We start from the raw sequence: 19970 nt of genomic DNA, 5'->3' as shown, positions 1-19970 counted from the left end.
GGAGTCAAAAACCAAATCTAAGTGCCTTATAATATGTTTAAAAATTGGCCGTTTTGATTTGCACTCTTTTCACCACTTTCCTCCATGCTGGCAGGTCGTGTTTTCAAACTTGAACAACAGAACTAAAGTGCAGAAGTTTTGGCTAAGCACAGATGCAACATATCAGACATAATATGTTATTTTGTCTACAAAAAAAAAAAAGAGATATGGGTATTTTTTCCCCCAAGCCTTTATTCTATCAAAAGAAAAGCAGTATGCAGCATTTCTTCATGAAATGCTTTCTTGACTAAAGTACTCTTCACTTCTTATCATCATAACCCAAGACACAGTTTAAATTATGCAATGATAAATCCTCTATCATTGACTTCACAGATAACTTCCAATATAAAACAAAGACATTACGAATTCCAATTTCATGAGATTTAATTTTTATGAACACTTCACAGAAGTAATTAGTGATATTTTCCCTCTAAAATATTTAGGACATGATACATCATGTGGCTCTTCTGTCACACCTATTTGCTGCTGAAACTTCTGGGTGTTGGGTTTTGCTTCATACCTTAGGAAGGCAAAAATATTTTCTGAAGCAATGCTACATTTTTGAATGAAGCCACACAGAGTGTTGTTTATTTATTAACCCAAGTTCTCAAATTTTAAGCACTGTTTCAAAAACAAACTTTACCTGCCTACTCCTCACTTCTCCCACCTGAATGCCACTTGTAACAATTGTCTCCCCTCCCTTATTCACTTCTTTCCCCCATCACGTTCCAATTCCCCAGCCAGTCAGATTTTCTCTTGGTTTACAAAATGATTTCTTATTTCTTCATGCAATATAATAAGAAGCTTTAGCTGGTTTTAATGTAACTGCTCAAAATAAAACACCACCCAACATTCTCCTCTGTTACTCAGATGCCAAATTTCAACCAAGAGATAATAATGCTCTTTCTTTGTACCACATCCATTTCTTTGTACCACATCCATTACAGCTCCACTCTTGTTGCAGGAGAATGCCAACCTTTACCCCTGTTTACAAGCACTGAATGTTATGAGATTTAAGGAAAAGTGCTGTTACTTTACACTTGAATAAAGAACAGAACTCTTCAGAGCTGGAGGCAGGCATCTAACCACGCAATGAACAGAAGTGAATACTCTACAAAGGTTCCCTCCCATTCTTCAGAGAGTGCAACTGTGAGCCTACTGCCAAATGGAAGTAAGATCCATACAAAATGACAAAGGAAAAAAAGATGGTACTGTTTTGGAGAAAATAAACCTGTGACAATCTACAAACAATGAGAATAAAGCCAAAATGTAGAGTAACTGAAGGTATGGCCAAAACATTCACCGTATATGATGAACAAATTCCATAAAAGCTTCCTTTACAAAACAAATTAAAAACTTGCATCAATGGTACCTTTTGAATTAAACACATTTATTTCTGAATTAGACAAATTTAGACAATGTGACTATTAGAGGATTCTCACTCTGGAGTTCATGCTCCCAAAATGAAGCTGTGCTTTTACAGCAGTAAGTTTGGCACTGAATCCCAGCTATGCATTTAATTTTACACGATGTGCATCGTGTCCATCATCTCAGACTGCGGCTGCAGACACAACAAATGCATCAGTTCATCTCCAAAACACCACAACAAAAGTGTGCATCATCAATCCAGTGAAGGAATAAAAAGTGTTCAAGGATTTCACAGCTCTTCTGAAGGGCAGATTTAACATTTGGGAAGTAGGAAATTAATGACATGAATGTGTATTTGGTGCAAGATGTTTTGCTTGCAGCAGTGGAAGCTGAAGGATGCAGGTGGTCCCTTTCAATGCAGATCTCCACCTACCAAAAAATGCTGTTTTACCAAGACAGGTTTGATACAACTGGAGCATCACAGCACACCCAGTTGTGAGAACTTCATACAGTAAGGCTGCTGTGTCTTTGAGGAATTAATTTCCTGATGAGTTAAAGCTCCAAAGAGGAAATACACTCTGACTACACTTCTCAGCAGGTAATCCATTCAATCCTATTTAATTAAGAACTGGAATAAAAGTAATATTAAAGCAGATTCCTGGTGGGGAAAGGAAAAAAATCTTCCATTAAAAACTTGCTGCAAATTAAAACTGGTTGTGATACTCTTCCCTAATAACAAAAGGGAAAACCTTGCAACACAGTTGAAGTGCAAAAATAAAAAAGCGACTTTTATGAAAGCTTGCAGGTGCACAAAATATGGCATTGCACATGCATGACACGGGATTTCTGTTATTTTTATAAGGTTAATTAATCAGTTTATCTAGCCAGTACATCCAATAGGAAATCACTTCTGTCAGTAACCCAGCCCTGAGTCAGCTGGTCCAGGGGCTTCCTTCCCTTTTTTCTTGTTATGTCTCTTAGGTTCTGGTAGAGCATAAGATGTCCTTGTCAGGAATTATCTTCTTAAGACTAAACAGAATCTCAAGAATGTAGAGTAAAGGCTTGTTAAACTGTGATAGAGGGCAGGAAAAATACTAGAACCTACACAAATATGTATTAAAAATATACAAGGCTGTAGATATACATAAAATATATAAAAAGCTAAAAAACCTTTAGGCATCACTACCAGGCTGTAATTAGTGAATGCATACTTGGCAGACTTTAGCATAAGCTTTCTTATTGCAAATGAAGGAACTCTCCCTTTTCCTCACTGAAGAAGATAAATCTCACAGGAATTTCAGTCTCAACACAACTTTCAAAACAGCAAACTCTTTGCCTGTCTAAAATACCAAACCTTCCATGCTTACAATCTCCCTCAAAGGGTGATACCCAAGAACTGTGTGTACATCCCAACAGCACCAATGATCCACCTGGAAAGGGAAGCACCACAGCTCTGGGAGACTGAACAGACTGTGCAGTATTACTGTCATCTCCTACCCAAATGGGCCCCTGAAGTTTCTAATGTTGAAGCCAAGACTAAATATTCACATTTTGGGCTTTCCCTTATGATTCTAATCCCAAGGGAAGGAGGGGATCTGATGTATCTGACAATATAGATGCTATCACAATTCATTTTATATATAGAGTACTACCATCAGTAATTCAACACTGGCAAAGTTGCATCAATTCATACCCAGCACAATTCCATGCATAATTCTATGTACAATTCTACAAACTGTAACAGAACTAGTTATTTAAAGTTTCCAATAAATTCATGACATACCTCTTCTGATTCATTAGCCATTGTCTGGGTTTCTTCCAACTCCTCATCAGCTGCATACTCTCCTTGTTCTTCCATTGCTGGCTCATTATAGGATTGCATGTAATCTTCATCCTAAAGCAGTAAAGAGGAGGCAAATGAATAGGTGGGGTCTGACTGCATTGCTGCAGCTTCCACAGTGGAAGAGAAGTATTGCATCTCTGGGAACAGTCAACTATAAGTGATATGGCACACTACAGCATAATTAGCAGGGTTTTAACTAGACAGTGATTTCAAAATTATCAAAACCAAAACAGTTTCATTCATATCCCAGCAATGTCATCATAAAGATCCCATTTAATACTATTTGTCCCAACTACTTCTATATATCTGCATCCACTGATTACAAATTCATGAAGCAAACACTGCAGGACTTTCTGGCCATAGCACATATACATTAACATCAGATTTACCCATCAAATATAAACATTCTTAAAGCATTCTGCAAGGGCTTACATATGAGTGGGTTCAACTCTGAAAAACTATGAACATAAAACAAAAGCAAAATCTTGCTTAAGTTTGCTTGTATTTTTCCAACACCTCACTGATCACGTACAGTTTTGATTAAGATTAAATCATTTCATTAACAATTAAAGTCAGTGCATGTGTTCTAATATGCTGCTTAAATTATATTGAATTATGCAGGTGACATTTTCTGAACTAACCTCCAATCTCTTTATTCAGGTTTAGACAGCTCTCAGTTACAAAAAGGATGAACAAGCAGGACATCAATCACTTTGGGATATTAGCACCTTAAAGATGTCTTTAGCAGGTCAATAATCTTTTCACCTTGGAAGGACTTTATCAGATCTTGTCTAAAGCCTGGATAAAAGCTTTTGCATTAAGTACTTCTAACAATTGGCAGTGCATCTCCACCACACAAAGCAGTTTTCTTCCTTAAGGATACAGCCCTCAAGGTCACGATTCTCAACTGCTTTCCAGCATGACAAAGGAGCATTACCTACCGCCAAACAAGCTGTCAACACAAACTTTGTCACAGCCTAGATAAAGAAACTGGCAGACAGTGATAATAGGTCTAATTTCCCCTCCTCCCCAGGGAGGTAAACAGATTTTAAATCAGTCTAAAACCCTATGCACGTGAAGCAATGTTATCTCTGACGATACAATAGAAGGAAACTCACTGGAAATTCATCTAGGGGTTCATTGATTTCAAGGTCTAGCACTTCATCTTCTTCTCCAGGCTCTTCCCCATATTCTATTTGGTCTTCTGTCAGCTCAGGATCATTGCCTTCATAATGTCCTTCCTCTGCATACTCTGAGGCATATTCTTCAGGTGCTTCAGATTTGTCATAACCAATTTCATCTTCCCCTTGGTCATATTCAGCCTCGTGTTCCAGGGAGGGGTCGTTGATGGACTCGTAGGATGCCAGGATGCCAGGTGTGGCATTGAGGCTCACTGTGACACCTGGAGAGCTGTGGGACAGGGGCACAATTCAGAGGCTCAAGTCTAACTGGCAACTACTCACAAAGATTCAGCAAAACAAAGCCAACAAATGTAAAATCTCCAAGTTGGTGGATAGAATTATAGCCCATATACTGTTTGACTCCATGCCATGTTCTCATAATGCATACTAAAATGCAGCTTATCACCAGCTGCAGGCTATTTGACCAGGGGAATCAAACCAACCAGATGGTTTAGCAGGTCAAACTGGCAAAAGTCTTGCTTGGTAGCCAAAGCCGACCAGACTCAATTTTAATTCCAAGAATAACAAAAAAAATACACCAAATTACTATAACTGCATCTGTTTTCCCAATCTTTCAGAATACACTAGCAAAACATTTTTTACTAAATGTATTAACATTGTTCATTCTTGATTATTGAATTCAAACTTGCATTTTTAATGATAGATTTAATGTTCTACATAATATAAAACAAATAGTCAAAACTGTAATGCAAATGTTTAATACATTCTTAACTAGCACAGACCCTGAAAAAAAATAATCAATAGAAAAACTGCCAAGTTTATAATCTTCAGGCAGGCAAAGCAAAGCTCAGGGTTTACTGTTTACAAAAGTCAGTGCCATCAACACAAAAAAGCAACTAACCAACAGCAGACTAGCTCTTGATTTGAGAGCTCTGTGTATAAGGAAAACAAAGAATTTTTTTTTTAAATAACATTCCTATTATTCTCCATTTTCCCAAGTTTGGGGGAACAAGACCCAGGCAGCTTTGAGCTATCTGCATCTCTAGGAGAGAGAAGATTTAAAACAAAAGTGAAGACATTATGCAGGATTATCATTATCCTCCCAACTACAGAAACATGAGGTTGACTGGAAACATAAGGGGAAGGGAAAGGCTCTCTGTGGCAATAAAACTGCTAAAAATGCAAAACTTGTCTACAGAAACCTGCTTCCACTGAGCAATATCATCACATTTGAGATAATATCAAATTGGTTTTATCACTACTGTGTTTGGTCACACAGCCATCCCTGCCATCCAGGAGTCTCAAGGAGGACATACAGCAAAAACCAGCCAAGATCTCTAACTGGGATTCCCCTTTTTGAAGGGAACAGTCCCACCCTCACTGCATGGAGAAAAATGGCAGCCAATGAAGAGATTGATGGTGGAGCATTTTATCACACCCTCACCAGTCCAACATAAGGACAGGAATCCTTATCCTAATTACAGCTAATACAGAGATCTCAGAGATGGAGATCCCCTATGTATGTTATACATATAGATACATTCACAGCCCTTCAGATGAATGCCTGGCACAGCATGCAATAAGGGAAGCAGGAAAAACAGGCCAGTGAAAGCAGCAATGGCACTGCATCACTTTGGCATTACAAGCACTTTCTCTGCTACTTTACTCCAGCTTGAAAAGCAAAAACAAGACATTCATTTTGACTTGTAATGCCCAAAATTCAGCTGAAAAACTGTATTACCACAGGGTATTCACAGGGCAGGATTCTCAGTAAACTCCCATGGAAATATCTTAATCCTATTAAGTCTGTTCAAAATTTTCTGCTGTGTAATTGTAGAGAAATGTTTAAGTCACAAATTCCCCTCCTCAGAGTCTGAGGAGGTAAGACAGAGTTTTAAAAGAAATATGGCAGAAAAGGACTATATAGGAATGATGCCTTTCCCTTGGTCCTAAAAATTAAGAGCCAGACACAATTAAGGGATAAAGGGTTTTTACCTTGGTATTCAATAAGGATCCTTATGGTGCACCACTTCACCAAGGTGGAACATACAAAATGCACACAACACAGGACAGATCCCATATACAATTTACAGACCTTACAAATCAGCATATCTAACAAAGATGCCCCAATGAGAAGACTGAATGAATAGTGTGATATCCTCCCACCCCAAGCAACTCCCCCCTGGCTGGGCCAAATCTCCAATTTACAGGATGGATTCTAGAGAGGACTTTGGCTTCCCAAGATAGTGCAGGGTTTTCCAGCCTCCTACTACGAGGCCTTTAGGATGTTTGGTCTCCTGGCCTAACAGAACACTAGGACTATGATAAATTTTCAGACTTGAGGAATTACAAGTATGCATGCTAAGTGTACTGAGGATACATAAAAGTGATATGATATACAAAAGGCAAAAAATCATCTGGCATCAGCAAGCAATACTGAGGCAGTAAAGCAAGCTCTGTAAGTGCTAATAATTAATTCTATATGCACAGCAGATGACACTATTTCTTCTTATAAGCTTTTTAGAGACTTGAAAAAATTTATTAGATCAAAATAACAAAAAAAATATTTTACTGAAATGTTCACAATGCTACTGTGTACATTATATATACATCACTAAATAGCTGGCTATGTAAAAAGCAAAACTATTTTAAGTATATACCAATAACTTTAGTTGAGTAGTTATTAGTTATCAGTAACAGGAGTCATTCATAGCTTTGAGTTATCCAAGACAAGATTTAAAAAGAAATACCGAAATTCTTGTTCCTCTTCATTGTCACTCTGCAGAAGATCATCATTCAGCTCCTCATCTGACAAGTCTGACTGATTCTAGGTTTCAAAAAAGTCAATCATGAACAAAAAAGATACAAACTTAACTAAGTACTGAAGGCTAAATATTTTTCATGAAGAATACATCCCAAACTGAGAGCATATCTTCAAAGAAATTACATAATTCAATGAGAAAAAACACACAACACAAGATCACAAATCTTAAAATACATTTTTGACAATCCTAAGGAAATTTACAGAACTCAAATTTGCCTGTCTATCAACACTATTTTTTTACTGATGTATTCTCAAATATGGCCAAAGATGACAACTCACTGAGGACAGACCAGGAAGGAAGAAAGGTAAGCTCTTGTACACAGCCTTGTGACCTTGATGCATTAGACAAGTCAAGAAAACACATGAATTGCAATTTCTAGGGAGAAGAGACAGGAGACTGGAGCAAAGGATATGATAAAGAAAACTGAAAAATCATTATTACTTTGTAAGAGAAGAAAAAACCTCCTAATTTGTCTCTCAAATTAAACAACTTTCAGTTGTTTCTTTTTTTAATAATTACCCCCTAGGGAGAGATAACTGCAGTTCTGCTGAGCAACATTTCCAGCCTCTAAAGTAATAGGGCCAGAAAGGTTACACAAAGATAGATTTATCTAAAAGTACTGGGATGAGATTAAATAGAAGGAAGTTTAGCCTAAATAACTCAGGGAAAACTTTCTAAGAAATCTAAGAAATTATTACCCCATTACATGGGTCCATATTCACAGGTATTGCCCTGTAACATGGCAAATTAAAAAGATGAATAGAAAAAGCACCAAAAAAACCATAAAACACTGGAGAATCAAGTACTGGTTAGTATTCACATATATAATTTTTAAATATAAGTAGCTTTATCACCTCCATTCAATGTTAATTGCTGCTGGTTCTGGTAACTGTGTAACAAACATCTGCAATCATTATCCTACTACAATTTTATTTTCTTTAAACCAGCACATGAGAATAAGGAACTTTCTATCTTTAATAAGAAATGGTTACAGAAGCTGTAATAATTTCAAGAAGCTAACTTCCAACACTTAGAAGATGGTTATAAAAAACTACAACAAATAAAACTCAACTCTTAATAGAGCTAGGTTTCTTAACAACCTATTGATTTCCAATTAAAACTTCAAAAACTACTTTCAAAATTAGCTCATTTACACGATAAAATATAGAAAGAGGTCAATTTGATTTCTCAAACTTAAGTCCCATCTTCTCCTATGGATGTCTAGCAAATCCAAAAATACATTTAGCTCTTTTCCCAGAGTTCAATCCTGGAAATAGGTACCAGCAGGAAGAGTCTATAGAAGACATGGGGAAAACTTGTTTATGCTCCCCAGTTTTAGCTGCTGCCATATTTTTCCCCTCACTTTAAAAGGGGAAATCTTCTGTTTACTCATCAGGCAATGACCTGGCAGATCATGCAGATCATCACAGACAGCAATGACTGCTTTTGTATTTACTCTCTGGTAAATACTACTGGTATTTTGGCAAGTCATTTTTAATAGCCAGGAAACTGGGACTTGGATTAAATTTTCCATCATGCTAATTAGCATTCAGGAGACCTAACTGGGTTGAAAAGAAATTTTCCCCTAACATTTATTTTAAAAAGTCACACTCGGAGGTATTCCACAGAAGGAAACAAAGCCTTGGGTGCAGAATGCTCTGGCAGTAAGGCAGACCTCAGGTACCTGTGGCTGTGCTCTGGGGGTGACTGTAAAATACACAAGGTCAAACCAAACACCTGAACTGTCTGAGCTGAACAACATTCACATTTTAATATCTGCAATTTTAATACATAACTCTTACCTTTTTTCCAGTCAGCAAATCCTCTCCAAGCAAGTCATCATCAAGTTCACTGTAAAACAGTAACAAATTTAAGAAGCTGAAATTTACAAAGCAAAACCAAAAACCTTACAGGGCATATGCCTTACAAATTTGCCTCAAGGAGAATTGTTGCCAGGCCAGCACAAAGCGTATTTTAGCAAAGCATTCAGGGAATAAAAGGTTTTTACTTTTCAGTGAAACAACAAATCATACCTATTAAATAAATCTGTATTGCACGGGCATTTCATTTCTGTATGCTCTCCTTTCCATATCCCCTCCACTAAACCCAACACAGGAACAGGGACAGCCAGCCAAACCCCAGCCATTCCAGATCCTTCACTCCAAGGCCATTTGGACACACTGCCCAAACTCCAAATTGCTGATTTCCAGCTCCCCAGGGAGGCCATGGGACAGGAATGTCCTGTGGGCAAGGCTCAGTCCACAGGTCCCCATGTGGCCCACGCTGCACCCAGCCAGGAGCTGAGAGCCTGGGAAGCTGCCTGGCTTGGGAGCCTGGACCTGTCCTGAAAGCCAGCCTTAGGCCTTCATCTTGCATAAATACTTCATTTCCTCCTCCTCAGGTTGAGGGTAAGGGCAAACATACATTTGTAGGGTGACAAAATCAAATGCATGTTTCATCAGTTCTGTATTTGTGCCCAAGAATTCAGGAAGCACAGAAATATTGGCTTACAACACTTCTGCCATCACAGTGCAACTGCCCCATAAACACAACTGGGTGCAAGGAACTACATGCAAGGTGAGCTAAACTCCACAAAAACTGCTTCATTTCATTCCTCCTTCAGTGACAGAATTATTTAGTGACAGGGATGACCAATCCCCTTCAATAATAAACACCTGTTACTGACAAAAAAACACGTATTAGAACATGCATATCAATACTACAATGAGATGTCAGTGATTTGAAATATGAGCTGTACTTTCAGAGGAGACTATTTCTACCTGCACACCTTAAAAAAAACCAAAGAGAAACAAAACCCACCACCCCTTAGGTAGTACATAAAAACCAAATCATCCCAAGTGAGAACAGCCTGTATGAACTGCAAAGGAATTTGTGTAAGAGTTGCTTAGAACTACATGGCAAATGCTTGAAAATGGGGACACAATTCCAAAACATAGATCAGTTGGTTTGCATATGGATCAATCTCTTTCAGAGCCAATTACTGTACAGGTAACATAGGAGGGAAGGGGTAGTGAGGGTTGTAAAAATCCTCTGGGCTAGGAAAGAACAAATGATACACCAAATAAGCCCTAAATAGGACACTAACGTCAGTATAGAGCATTTATCCACTGTTACTGATCACAAACAGGTCCAGGAATGACTGAACATTAACAAATAGCAATTGTTTTGTGCTCAATGTAATATTAAACAAAAATTAGGGGATAAGACATATCACACATTCCAAAGAGCAAACTGACTAGAATTTCAGCCTTTTCTTTCAGAGACAGAGACTCTGTGGAACAGAAATGGTTGCAGAGAATTTCCTACTTCAATTTTGTCTCAAAAAAAAAAAATCACTAATCTTTTCAACTGTCAGTAATCTGACAAATGCACCAAAATGTTTGAAAATATTTCCCAGCACTATGGCCAACCATTGACAGCTTTTAATAAAACTGCACTAGAGAAATTCCAAGAGATGGCAAGAGCATATGTTGCAGCAGCATTCAAAGATAAAAACCAATTTTGGGTAGCAAGAAATTCAAATTAAGGAAAGGAATGCAAAAGAAACTGAAAGATTAATTTAATTATCTAAACATACCTAGGTCTACTTACCATATTACTAAAAAGCACTCTTGATGTGATTGTTTAAAAAAAAATTAACATTTGATCTCTAGAATTAACTGCAAACATATTCTAGATTTTCAGAAACTCTAACCTATTGCCTGACAGTCAAAAAAGCTGTCAGGATATAAATAAGTTTGTATCAGAAGCAAAAAGTAGTTCACAGGGTGCCCTTCAAAACCTATTAAAATATTCAATATCATTCAGTATTTTTATTGATAAATTAGAAAAATGACCATGAGTAACTTTTTTAGTAAACAAAGTAACAGTGAAAAACCTGCACAGGAAAGTGGAACTATCTCAAGCTCCTTTATAAGCAGCCAAATCTGAAGCTGTCTATAGAAAAAAGAACCACAAGGACTAAATCTGACCATTAAAGAACAAAGCAAACAAACAAAAGAACCACCAAGAAAACAAACAGAAAACCCTCTGACACTGACAGATCTTAGGCTAGCTGAGAGAAATAGACAAAAATGAATGGCTGCAATTTCATATAACACAAATCCACATAAAATAAACTGGAATAAAAGTACACACCTATTCTAGATCCAAAAGCATCTCACGCTTGCCATCATCAAGACAAATGTCTTTCCAAAACGACAATACCAGGAAATACTGGGTTAAGATAATTTTGGGTTTGCTGCTCTCACAAGAAAAAGACGGATTTTCCTTCCCTTCTTCAACTCTCAATACCCAACATTTTCCTTAATGAATAAATTTAGCCTACTCAAATAAGAAAAAAATAACAAAAAAAAAAAAAAAAAAAAAAAAAAAAAAAAAGCAGACTAAAAGTGGAAAATTTTCAGCCAGCATAGAGAAATCAGTAATCTCAAAGAAGGGTCTGAACAAGTGAATTTCAGCAAATACCAGCTACTAAATCTGCCCTGTCACCTTGAAGGAGAGCACCAGAAATGCAGGTTTTTCCCAAACCCAAGCTTTGGGCTACTTAATGAGATAAATGTACAAATTAATGTGATAAAGACATCAGACTGGCCCTTTCAAGTCTCCAATTTCATAAGCATGCCTCATTAAACATGAGCAGTAGCAAGGACACAAATGTTTCAGGAAAAGAACTTGGACAAAATGGGGAAAATTCTCCAAGAACAATGTTACATTTGTACTCCCAAATAAGTGGGGCCTTCCAACTCTCAGTTAACACCCTCCAGGGTTTGAGAAATGACAGAGCTCTGAAAAATCAACATTTAATTACAAATAAAATAAATATACTACTAATAAATCTATATTATTTTGATTATTTAAGTGACTGGGGGATGGGACTCAGCCAAGTAACAACACAGCAGGAGCTGATGTTTGATGAAGATGTGTGACTAACACACCTCCTTCATCTCCCCCTCCCAAATGATGCTTCAATGGAAAACAACACATGAAAGATTAAAACCAAGATTACTGTGTTCATCCAGCCTTTTTTCCATCTTTGAGAAACCATGTCCTACACTGAATTAGGCCAGTAGGTAAAATCCCCAAACAATTACATTAGGCAACATGTCCATGTACAGCATTTCTAATTGCCAAGACAACTACAGAACTCAACACTTACAAAGAGAACTTTGAAATTCGAAGAAAATAGTATTAACCAAAAAATATTCCAACACATACAAATAGTATTTTACTAGATACAGCTGTAAAATAAAACTTCTGAAATGATCAACAAAATAAAACTCCAGAATCTTCTGCTCTGCACCTGAAACCACTTCCCTCACAATTTCCCTACTGCATTCTGATCATCTCTCTTTAATTGAATACAGCTAATAATAAACACATAAATTAAGCCATTTTTCTAAAACTAAATCCTTGTATACTTCAAAGTCTCAGCTCAGTGAAAATACTCTAAAACTGTCAAGCCCTATTAAAAGCAGCTTTGCACAAGCAGTTTGCCACTGGGTAAAAGCTTCCAACTTCTGATGTAACAGCTGCTGCTTGACTCTTTCAGATCTTATCAAGTGATGAGCTGGGCAGCCAAACCTGAACGTGACCAGTCAGCAGCCATGAGCCCACCCATTTATGCACCAAAGGCCAAAAGTTCAGAAAATATTCTAATACAAAACATTCTGCCTGCAATTTTAAGGTTTCTGAACAGCCAATCCTGGGTACAGGAGGCAGCCCGGGAGAGACCCAGGCTGAGCAAGTTCTTTAATTCCACTCCCAAAGCAGAGCAGCTCCTTGGTGCACCTCAGCATCCAACCCTCAAACAGCTGCCCTGGGCTGACAGAGAGCAGGCACTGCTCATCAGCAAACAGAACACCCTGCATATACCAGAGCTACTGCCCAAATTCCTCACTCACATACTCCCACTCAACCTAGCAGAACACCAAGGAAGAGGAAACTAATGCCTCTGGAATGACAATAAATGTAGAGCAGTTGATTTACTCCAAAGGCTCAGCTCAGAGGAAAACTACTTACAGTAAAATTTGTTTACTACAATCACTTGAGTGATTATTAGAGAACACAGAAATCTACTTGGAATATTTTCTCCCTTTTAGAGTGAAAACCACTGGCAAAGTCTGAACAAGTCTATTACTAAAAAGGAATCACAGAAAAATAACAGAAATAAGTTATATGTTTTCTCCTAGAAAGAGCAGATCTGTGCAGCCAGCAGCTTGATTGCTGCCTCATAAAATAACACACATTCTCCCCCAAAATAACCCAGAGCACACACACTTCTCTATCTTTAGAACAGTCATATTGTTGAGGATGCCCATGCCTAAGCTCTCCTCCTCTCCCCCAATTTAAAACAGAAGTAGAACTTAAGAGGATAGGGATTTAAAGATCAAAGTAAAATAATTTAAACATGAAAGTAATTTAAACATTGAAGTAAAACATATTTTAAAAATTAAGTTGGGCAAATTCAAGTACTAGCAAATTCTATTTAAACCACCTAGCTCTATTAAATATTTAAAAGCAAAACCAAAACATTAATTGCAAAATTACACACCACAAATACTTTGTATTTATCCAATTTTAAAAGGCATCTCTTCACAATGCTCTATATTCCTCAAGGCAAGTACATGTTTGGCACAATCTAGCATTGGCTGACACATGCAAAACAACATCTTCATTAGAATCTAAATGTGCAGCGCTCTGAATGTTGGAATACAGAATGCCAGAATGGGAAACAGAACAATGCAATTCAGCTTACAGAACTGAACATGGAAATATTCCACCTACCTGTCCCAGTCGTCATCTCCAGCTCTTCTTCTCCAAGACCTTTCAGCACCAGGCTTATCAAACTGATCAAAGTCATCATCTGTAAAAAAATGTGACTGCATTAAATAATCCTTACTGAAACTGAAGCACAGAATAGAGCTCTCCAACCAGTTAAGTCAGAAAGTGCTGTGTTCACTGACAGCACTGGGCACACTTTAGTAGTAACTTCCCAAAGATGTGCAAAATTCTGGCTCTGGCTCTCCATTTATCCACAAAAGTCTTACAAATTCCTATAATTACCCAATACACATATACAAATGCATTACCTAACCCCACCTACTCCTGCTTCCTATATGAGTCCAAAATTCTTTTTACACCTGCACAGTCTCTTGGTTGAATTGAGTCAGTGGGCTTCCAAATGGGTCTGTGGTCTTCTGAGATCACAGTGACCTTTTACTCCTGCCCTGCTGGCAGGCTTTGGACCCCCTGGCTGTAGCTCAAGTTTCAGGGCCCAGCTGCAGGTCACAGTTTCTTCATTTTCACAATAGCTGCAAATATTTATCCTGCTTCTTCAAACACAGTAAGACAAGTAAGTGATTTATATCTTAGCCTTAACCACTCTATCTGCTAATAATTAACTATTCCCCATTAATTCTGCTCTTCTTGGTATACTCTTAATCACTATAAATTGTTTTTATCCTCCTAACTAAATCTAGCTAAACTCTTAACTCTTTCAGTTTCTTTAAATCTTTGGTTCAAAATGAAGAGGTTGCCAAAGCAACCACACAGATGGCATTTTCTGGGTGGGTGTGGGGTGTGCATGTTGTTTAGAAGATGCAAAAATACCTTTTTCTACTTTTCAATTAGCATGTAGAAAACAGACAAATACCAGCACAGAATTACAGAATCATTAAGGTTGGAAAAGACCTGTAAGATTGCCAAGTTCAACTACCAAATTCACCATTAAACCATGTCCTCAAGTGCCATATCCACATGTTTTTGAACCCTTCCAGGGATGATCATTTCCTTTCCCTGGGAAGCCTGTTCCAAAGCTTTACAATCCTTCCAAACATGCAATCTAAACCTTCTTTGGCACAACTTGAGGCCTTTTCCTCTCATTCTGTCTCTTGTTACCTGGGGTAAGAGACAGACCCACCTGGCTACAGCCTCCTCTCAGATGGTCCTCTCAGAGAGATAAGGTCCCCCTGAGTCTCCTTTCCTCCAGCTCCCTCAGCTGCTCCCTGTCAGATTTGTGCTCCAGACCCTGCACCAACCTCCCTGCCCTTCTCTGGACACACTCCAGCACCTCAGTGTCTTTCCTGAAGTGAGAAGCCCAAAACTGAACACAGGATTTGAGGTGTGGCCTCAGCAGTATTGAGGAAAAAGGGATGATCACAGCCTTTGCCTTGCTGGCCACACAAACCAAGATGGCCTTCTTGGCCACCTGGGCACACTTCTGGCTCATTGTCAGCCACTGTCAACCAACATCTCCATGCTTCAACAATAAAAAAAACCCAGAATGTACTACACAGCTTTGCCTCTTCTCACTGTTGCAACCAGGATCACCTGAAGGAAACAGAGCATGAGCTAAATCACTGGCAAAATCTGCCAGTGAAGGACATTCCAGAAACAGCAGCTCCCCAGAAATGCATGGAACTGAGATGCAGTGGAGGTGAAGATAACATCTGCCAAATCTCTGCTTGCCTTGGAGGCCACGAGCTCAACCACTAACACTGAGCCAGCAAAGGCACTCTGAAAATAAGAGCAAACCTCAGGACAGCACAGGGCAGGTCAGCAGCAGCACAAGAGAGAAGTCAGGTGGAAAAACCATCACTCATCTCAACTGGGGCAGCAAAACCACCAGAAGTCACTGAAGCAGGTTACACTCTGTACCTAAACATGCACTTGCCTTCCAAGAAACAACTGCTGCTCCACATTTCTCTCAATAAATACCCTAATTTTGCCCACCACTTCCTCTTGCACAGCTTAGTTTGCAAATGACAGTTTTGCTACTGAAATATGTACAAACTTCCATTTCTCAGCAAGAATATGCAAAGGTCACTTGCTCTGTTCAGACATCATGTCTTGTCACCAGGAAATGGGAAGCAGATACCCTCAATCTCCACTCTCCCCCTCTCTGACTGCAGCCCAACAGAGACTGCACAGCTGGGTTCACTCTCTTTCACACATTTTAACAACTTGGGTAAGAATCCAACAACTGGATTATGCTCAACACAGAGGGAAACCTGCTGCAGTTGAATGGCCTGCAAAATACAGCAGGTCAAGCAATCCAGTCCTTGCAGTGTGACTCTGAATTGGGATTGATAAAATGCCATAAATCCACTTACCCTCCTGAGTCTATTTGTATTCAACTCTTTGACCAAGTACATTGCCAAGGAACAACTGTTTTACTCAACTAGGTTTTCTTGTTTGGTTGGTTTCTTTAATAAATCTCCAAAACCAAATCTGTCTTCAGCTCTTTAAACTCAGCTCAGTATCCTTAAGTGAGTATTTCCCATATGCAATGACAAACCTATTCACTCCTCACTTCATCTTATCAAAATATCAATGTTAGTGACTGATGGAAGTTTACAAGAAGGTAAAAACATTAACAAGAGAAAATCCAGATCTTGCAACATCACTATATTAAGAATATTCAAAGCAGAAATTTCAATCATAAATAGCTACGAAAGAAAGAGTGCTCAGTAAGAATTATGATGCAACATGAAGCAAGTGTAGCAAATCTTTTATTTTGAAACAGTAGCTAGAAATAATTCTCCTTGATCAGGTTCTCTCCTTTACTATCAACAGATATGTCTGCATTTTAATTTATCTTTTATATTTTAACTGACTTGCATAACCTAAAGCCATTGAAAACAGTTGTTTTACATTTCTCTGCTCAAACATCTCCATATTGCAACCTCCTATTCCAATTCCTATTTCACTCACAGAGGAAAACCAAACAAATACACAAGTATTTCCCATCTTCCTCTTGAACACTAAATTCACTAATTCTGTAGTCTCTGTGGGGAACAAAAAAGGTCACATTGCTCTCTTTATGGTCACTCAAAACCATGCTGCAGTGCCTTGGTGCACTGACATTTAAGGGCATGAATATCCCACACTGACACTATTCTTACAGCTGGATTACAGTAATCCACTCACTTGATGTAGCCACCACCACAGGTTATTTTTTAAGGTAAAGCAACTGGTTTGGCAGCAACCCAAATAACAAGTGTCCAAATATTGCCTAAGCTCAAGAAAATGACCACCATCAGGAAGACTGCAAGTTCTTTTTAAGCTATTCCTGCTTGCAAGATACATTTTTCCATGCCAGGCACCCCTTTAGCACTAGAGCTGCATTATAAACCAGGAGCACTTGAAGATCTGAGCTCTCAGCACACAATCCTTCCAGAGATGGACCTTCACATCAGCCAGGTCTAAATCTAGACAAGACAAAACTACACACCAAACCCTTCTTCTCTCCACATATAATCTCTCCACAGCACAGTGAAACACTTTTTGATACAACTCATGGTTGACTTTTCCACCCAGATATCAAAGTTTCACAGCCATAAAAATATTTCAACCTATTACTGCTGCTAGTGAAGAAATTACAGCAAAGGACAGTCCAAGTTCTGGCAAGTTTCTGAACCTGGCAAGTGCGGACCTGAACTCTCACCACTCAGCCAACATCATGAACCTCTATGCTCCAGCTCTTCCAACCCCTCCAAATTCCTCATAACTTATTTCTTAATTATGAGCAACTTCTACCAAAATTCAAAAGCTGAATCACATCCAGCAAAGCTCTTTTCCCAAGTGCCCTCTAGCAGGATGCACACAAAATCCTCAAAAATGACTGGTCCATTTGCCTGTAGTGACCACACCTTGCAAGAACTGCTCCACACATCCCCTTCAGCTCCCTGTTCTCATCTCAACACACATGATATAAAGATCTTTGGGACACAAGGAGACAGCTTTTTTTTTTTTATGCTTATTTGTTCTGTGACAGCTGACACTGAGTGTTACAAATTATGCCATTGTGACATTAAGGACTGTCAGAGCCCAGAGCAGGTTGTAACTTTCCTTATAAAAGAGGTCACAACAGTTACACGCCTACAAACAGCATTCTGTGCCAGCTTTATTTGAGACAGCAGCTCTGAAATGGACTCAGGCCTTGCAATGTGCTGTGGTACCTAACACACCTCTAGAGGCATAATTTTTTCTCCATTTCTGAAATCACACAGACATTTATTTTTCTTTGACTTATCTAGGCAATAACATTGTAAAATACCAGTAAATAACAATCAATTTAACATTTATAGCTCCTTCTTGAGAAACTTGTAAGTCAATGTTTGCGTCACGGGTGGTTAAATGCCTGTAAAACATTAACTTGTGCAGAAATAAACCCACTCAGCATCAGCAGAGTTCACAACCACTGACAGCAACAGCCAAAGTTTTTTGGTTTTTTTTTTTTAAATAATTCTCAGTATTACCGTGAGGAAGATAGTAGGGAAAAATGGATGGTGGAAATCCATGAAAATAGGGTTTAAAGCATTCAAATGTCTATGGCAGGAAGAAGTTCTGTATCTCTTCCAGCACCCGTACACAGCAACTGTTGCTAAGGCACAGCAGGCACTGGCCACAGCTCCTCCTCCAGCAAAGCTCACCAAGATGATGTTTGTGCATCAGCTGGGTACCAACTGGAAAATGCTGATAGGTGATCTCTAAACACATTAAGCCCCCTCTGATTTCCAGGCAAAATCAGCAAGTAAAAAAACCCCACAGCAAACCAAGAGAGACCTATCAAACACCATAAAAAGCAGTAACTGAATAAGGAAGCAGAGCAGGCCAGTTATACAGGGAAACCCAAAGCAATCCTCCACTTGGCTCTTCCTAAAGTGGCAGGGAAGTTTCAGGATGCCGCAGAGAAGGATCTGACTTGTCAGACCAGCCTGCTGTGCAAGGCTCTGGCCAGCTGTGAAGCACAATAAACACAAACACACGTGGGCCCTGTGGCATTCACATTCTCTGGAAAATCCCTTTGCTCAGGATTTTTCTCCTGGCAAGCTGAGGAGAAAAAGAAAACAATTCTTATCTCATTTGCTTCTCCTGTGTTTTGCTCACGTGGAATGTGTTTGGAGATTGTTTACCCACAGGTGATTGTTTCATTGCATTCTGCTGAGAGTTGTTTTGACTCTTTGGCCAATCAGGGCCAAGCTGTGTCAGAACTCTGGAAAGAGTCACAAGCTTTCATTATTATCTTTTTTAGTATTTAGTAAGTATCCCTTCTGTATTCTTTAGTACAGTTTAGTATAATATTCTTTAATATAATATAGTATTATAAAGTAATAAATTAGCCTTCTGAGAACAGGGAGTCAAATGCTTCATTCCTGCCTTCATTGGGGCATCTCCAGCAAATCCAACAGGCCCCACACTAAAAGGTTCCTCTTTTATTGATCTTTACCCTGGTGCTGCACCAGCAGTGCTGCAAATTGTTCCATACAGCTTATGGTTTTATAATATATGGTCAAAACTGGTATCTTTTTTCCCGTTCAATGAGAACAGATCATCCACCCCAGAAATGCACAAAATACAAGCCTCATTTCTTCTCTGGCTGTGCTGATGGCAGTTTCCAACTCTGTGGACACCCCTTCAATAAACCCTCACTAATTATTTGTGCAAAATGGAAGTCTTAAGCTGCACAGTCAAGTCTCACAAGCGTAGGAGGTGAATCAGCAGAACACTGCAGAGCTCTTAAACATCTTCAAATGGTACCAAGAGCCTAAAAAAGCAGTCACACATAGCAACTGTTGCTACCATGGAGTATTTCACTGCTGTGACATGGCCAAGACTTCTGGAGTAAGGAAAACATTTGACAACTGCATTTTCAGTCCTCCCAGACCTACATCTGAAAGCTTTCTGGAACACTCACCAGGTGCTGTCTCACAAACCTGAACAATTCAA

General features: G+C 38.7%; 1 protein-coding gene across 1 annotated transcript in view; it reads right to left on the bottom strand.

Annotated features, from left to right (window-relative positions):
* RBM33 (RNA binding motif protein 33) overlaps positions 1-19970 on the bottom strand; it is a 100174-nt gene that overhangs the window by 70575 nt on the left and 9629 nt on the right. The window contains exons 2-6 of the mRNA XM_058815625.1: positions 14025-14103; positions 9020-9068; positions 7143-7219; positions 4369-4660; positions 3191-3301 (exon numbers count right to left, since the gene is read on the bottom strand). Coding sequence (XP_058671608.1) covers positions 3191-3301; positions 4369-4660; positions 7143-7219; positions 9020-9068; positions 14025-14103 — 608 coding nt within the window. The remainder of the gene's footprint in view (positions 1-3190; positions 3302-4368; positions 4661-7142; positions 7220-9019; positions 9069-14024; positions 14104-19970) is intronic.

Source organism: Ammospiza caudacuta, chromosome 1 (assembly GCF_027887145.1).
Source record: "Ammospiza caudacuta isolate bAmmCau1 chromosome 1, bAmmCau1.pri, whole genome shotgun sequence".
Lineage (NCBI taxonomy): Eukaryota > Metazoa > Chordata > Aves > Passeriformes > Passerellidae > Ammospiza > Ammospiza caudacuta.
The sequence above is the reverse complement of the archived record's forward strand: the minus strand, read 5'-3'. Positions and strand labels throughout refer to the sequence as shown.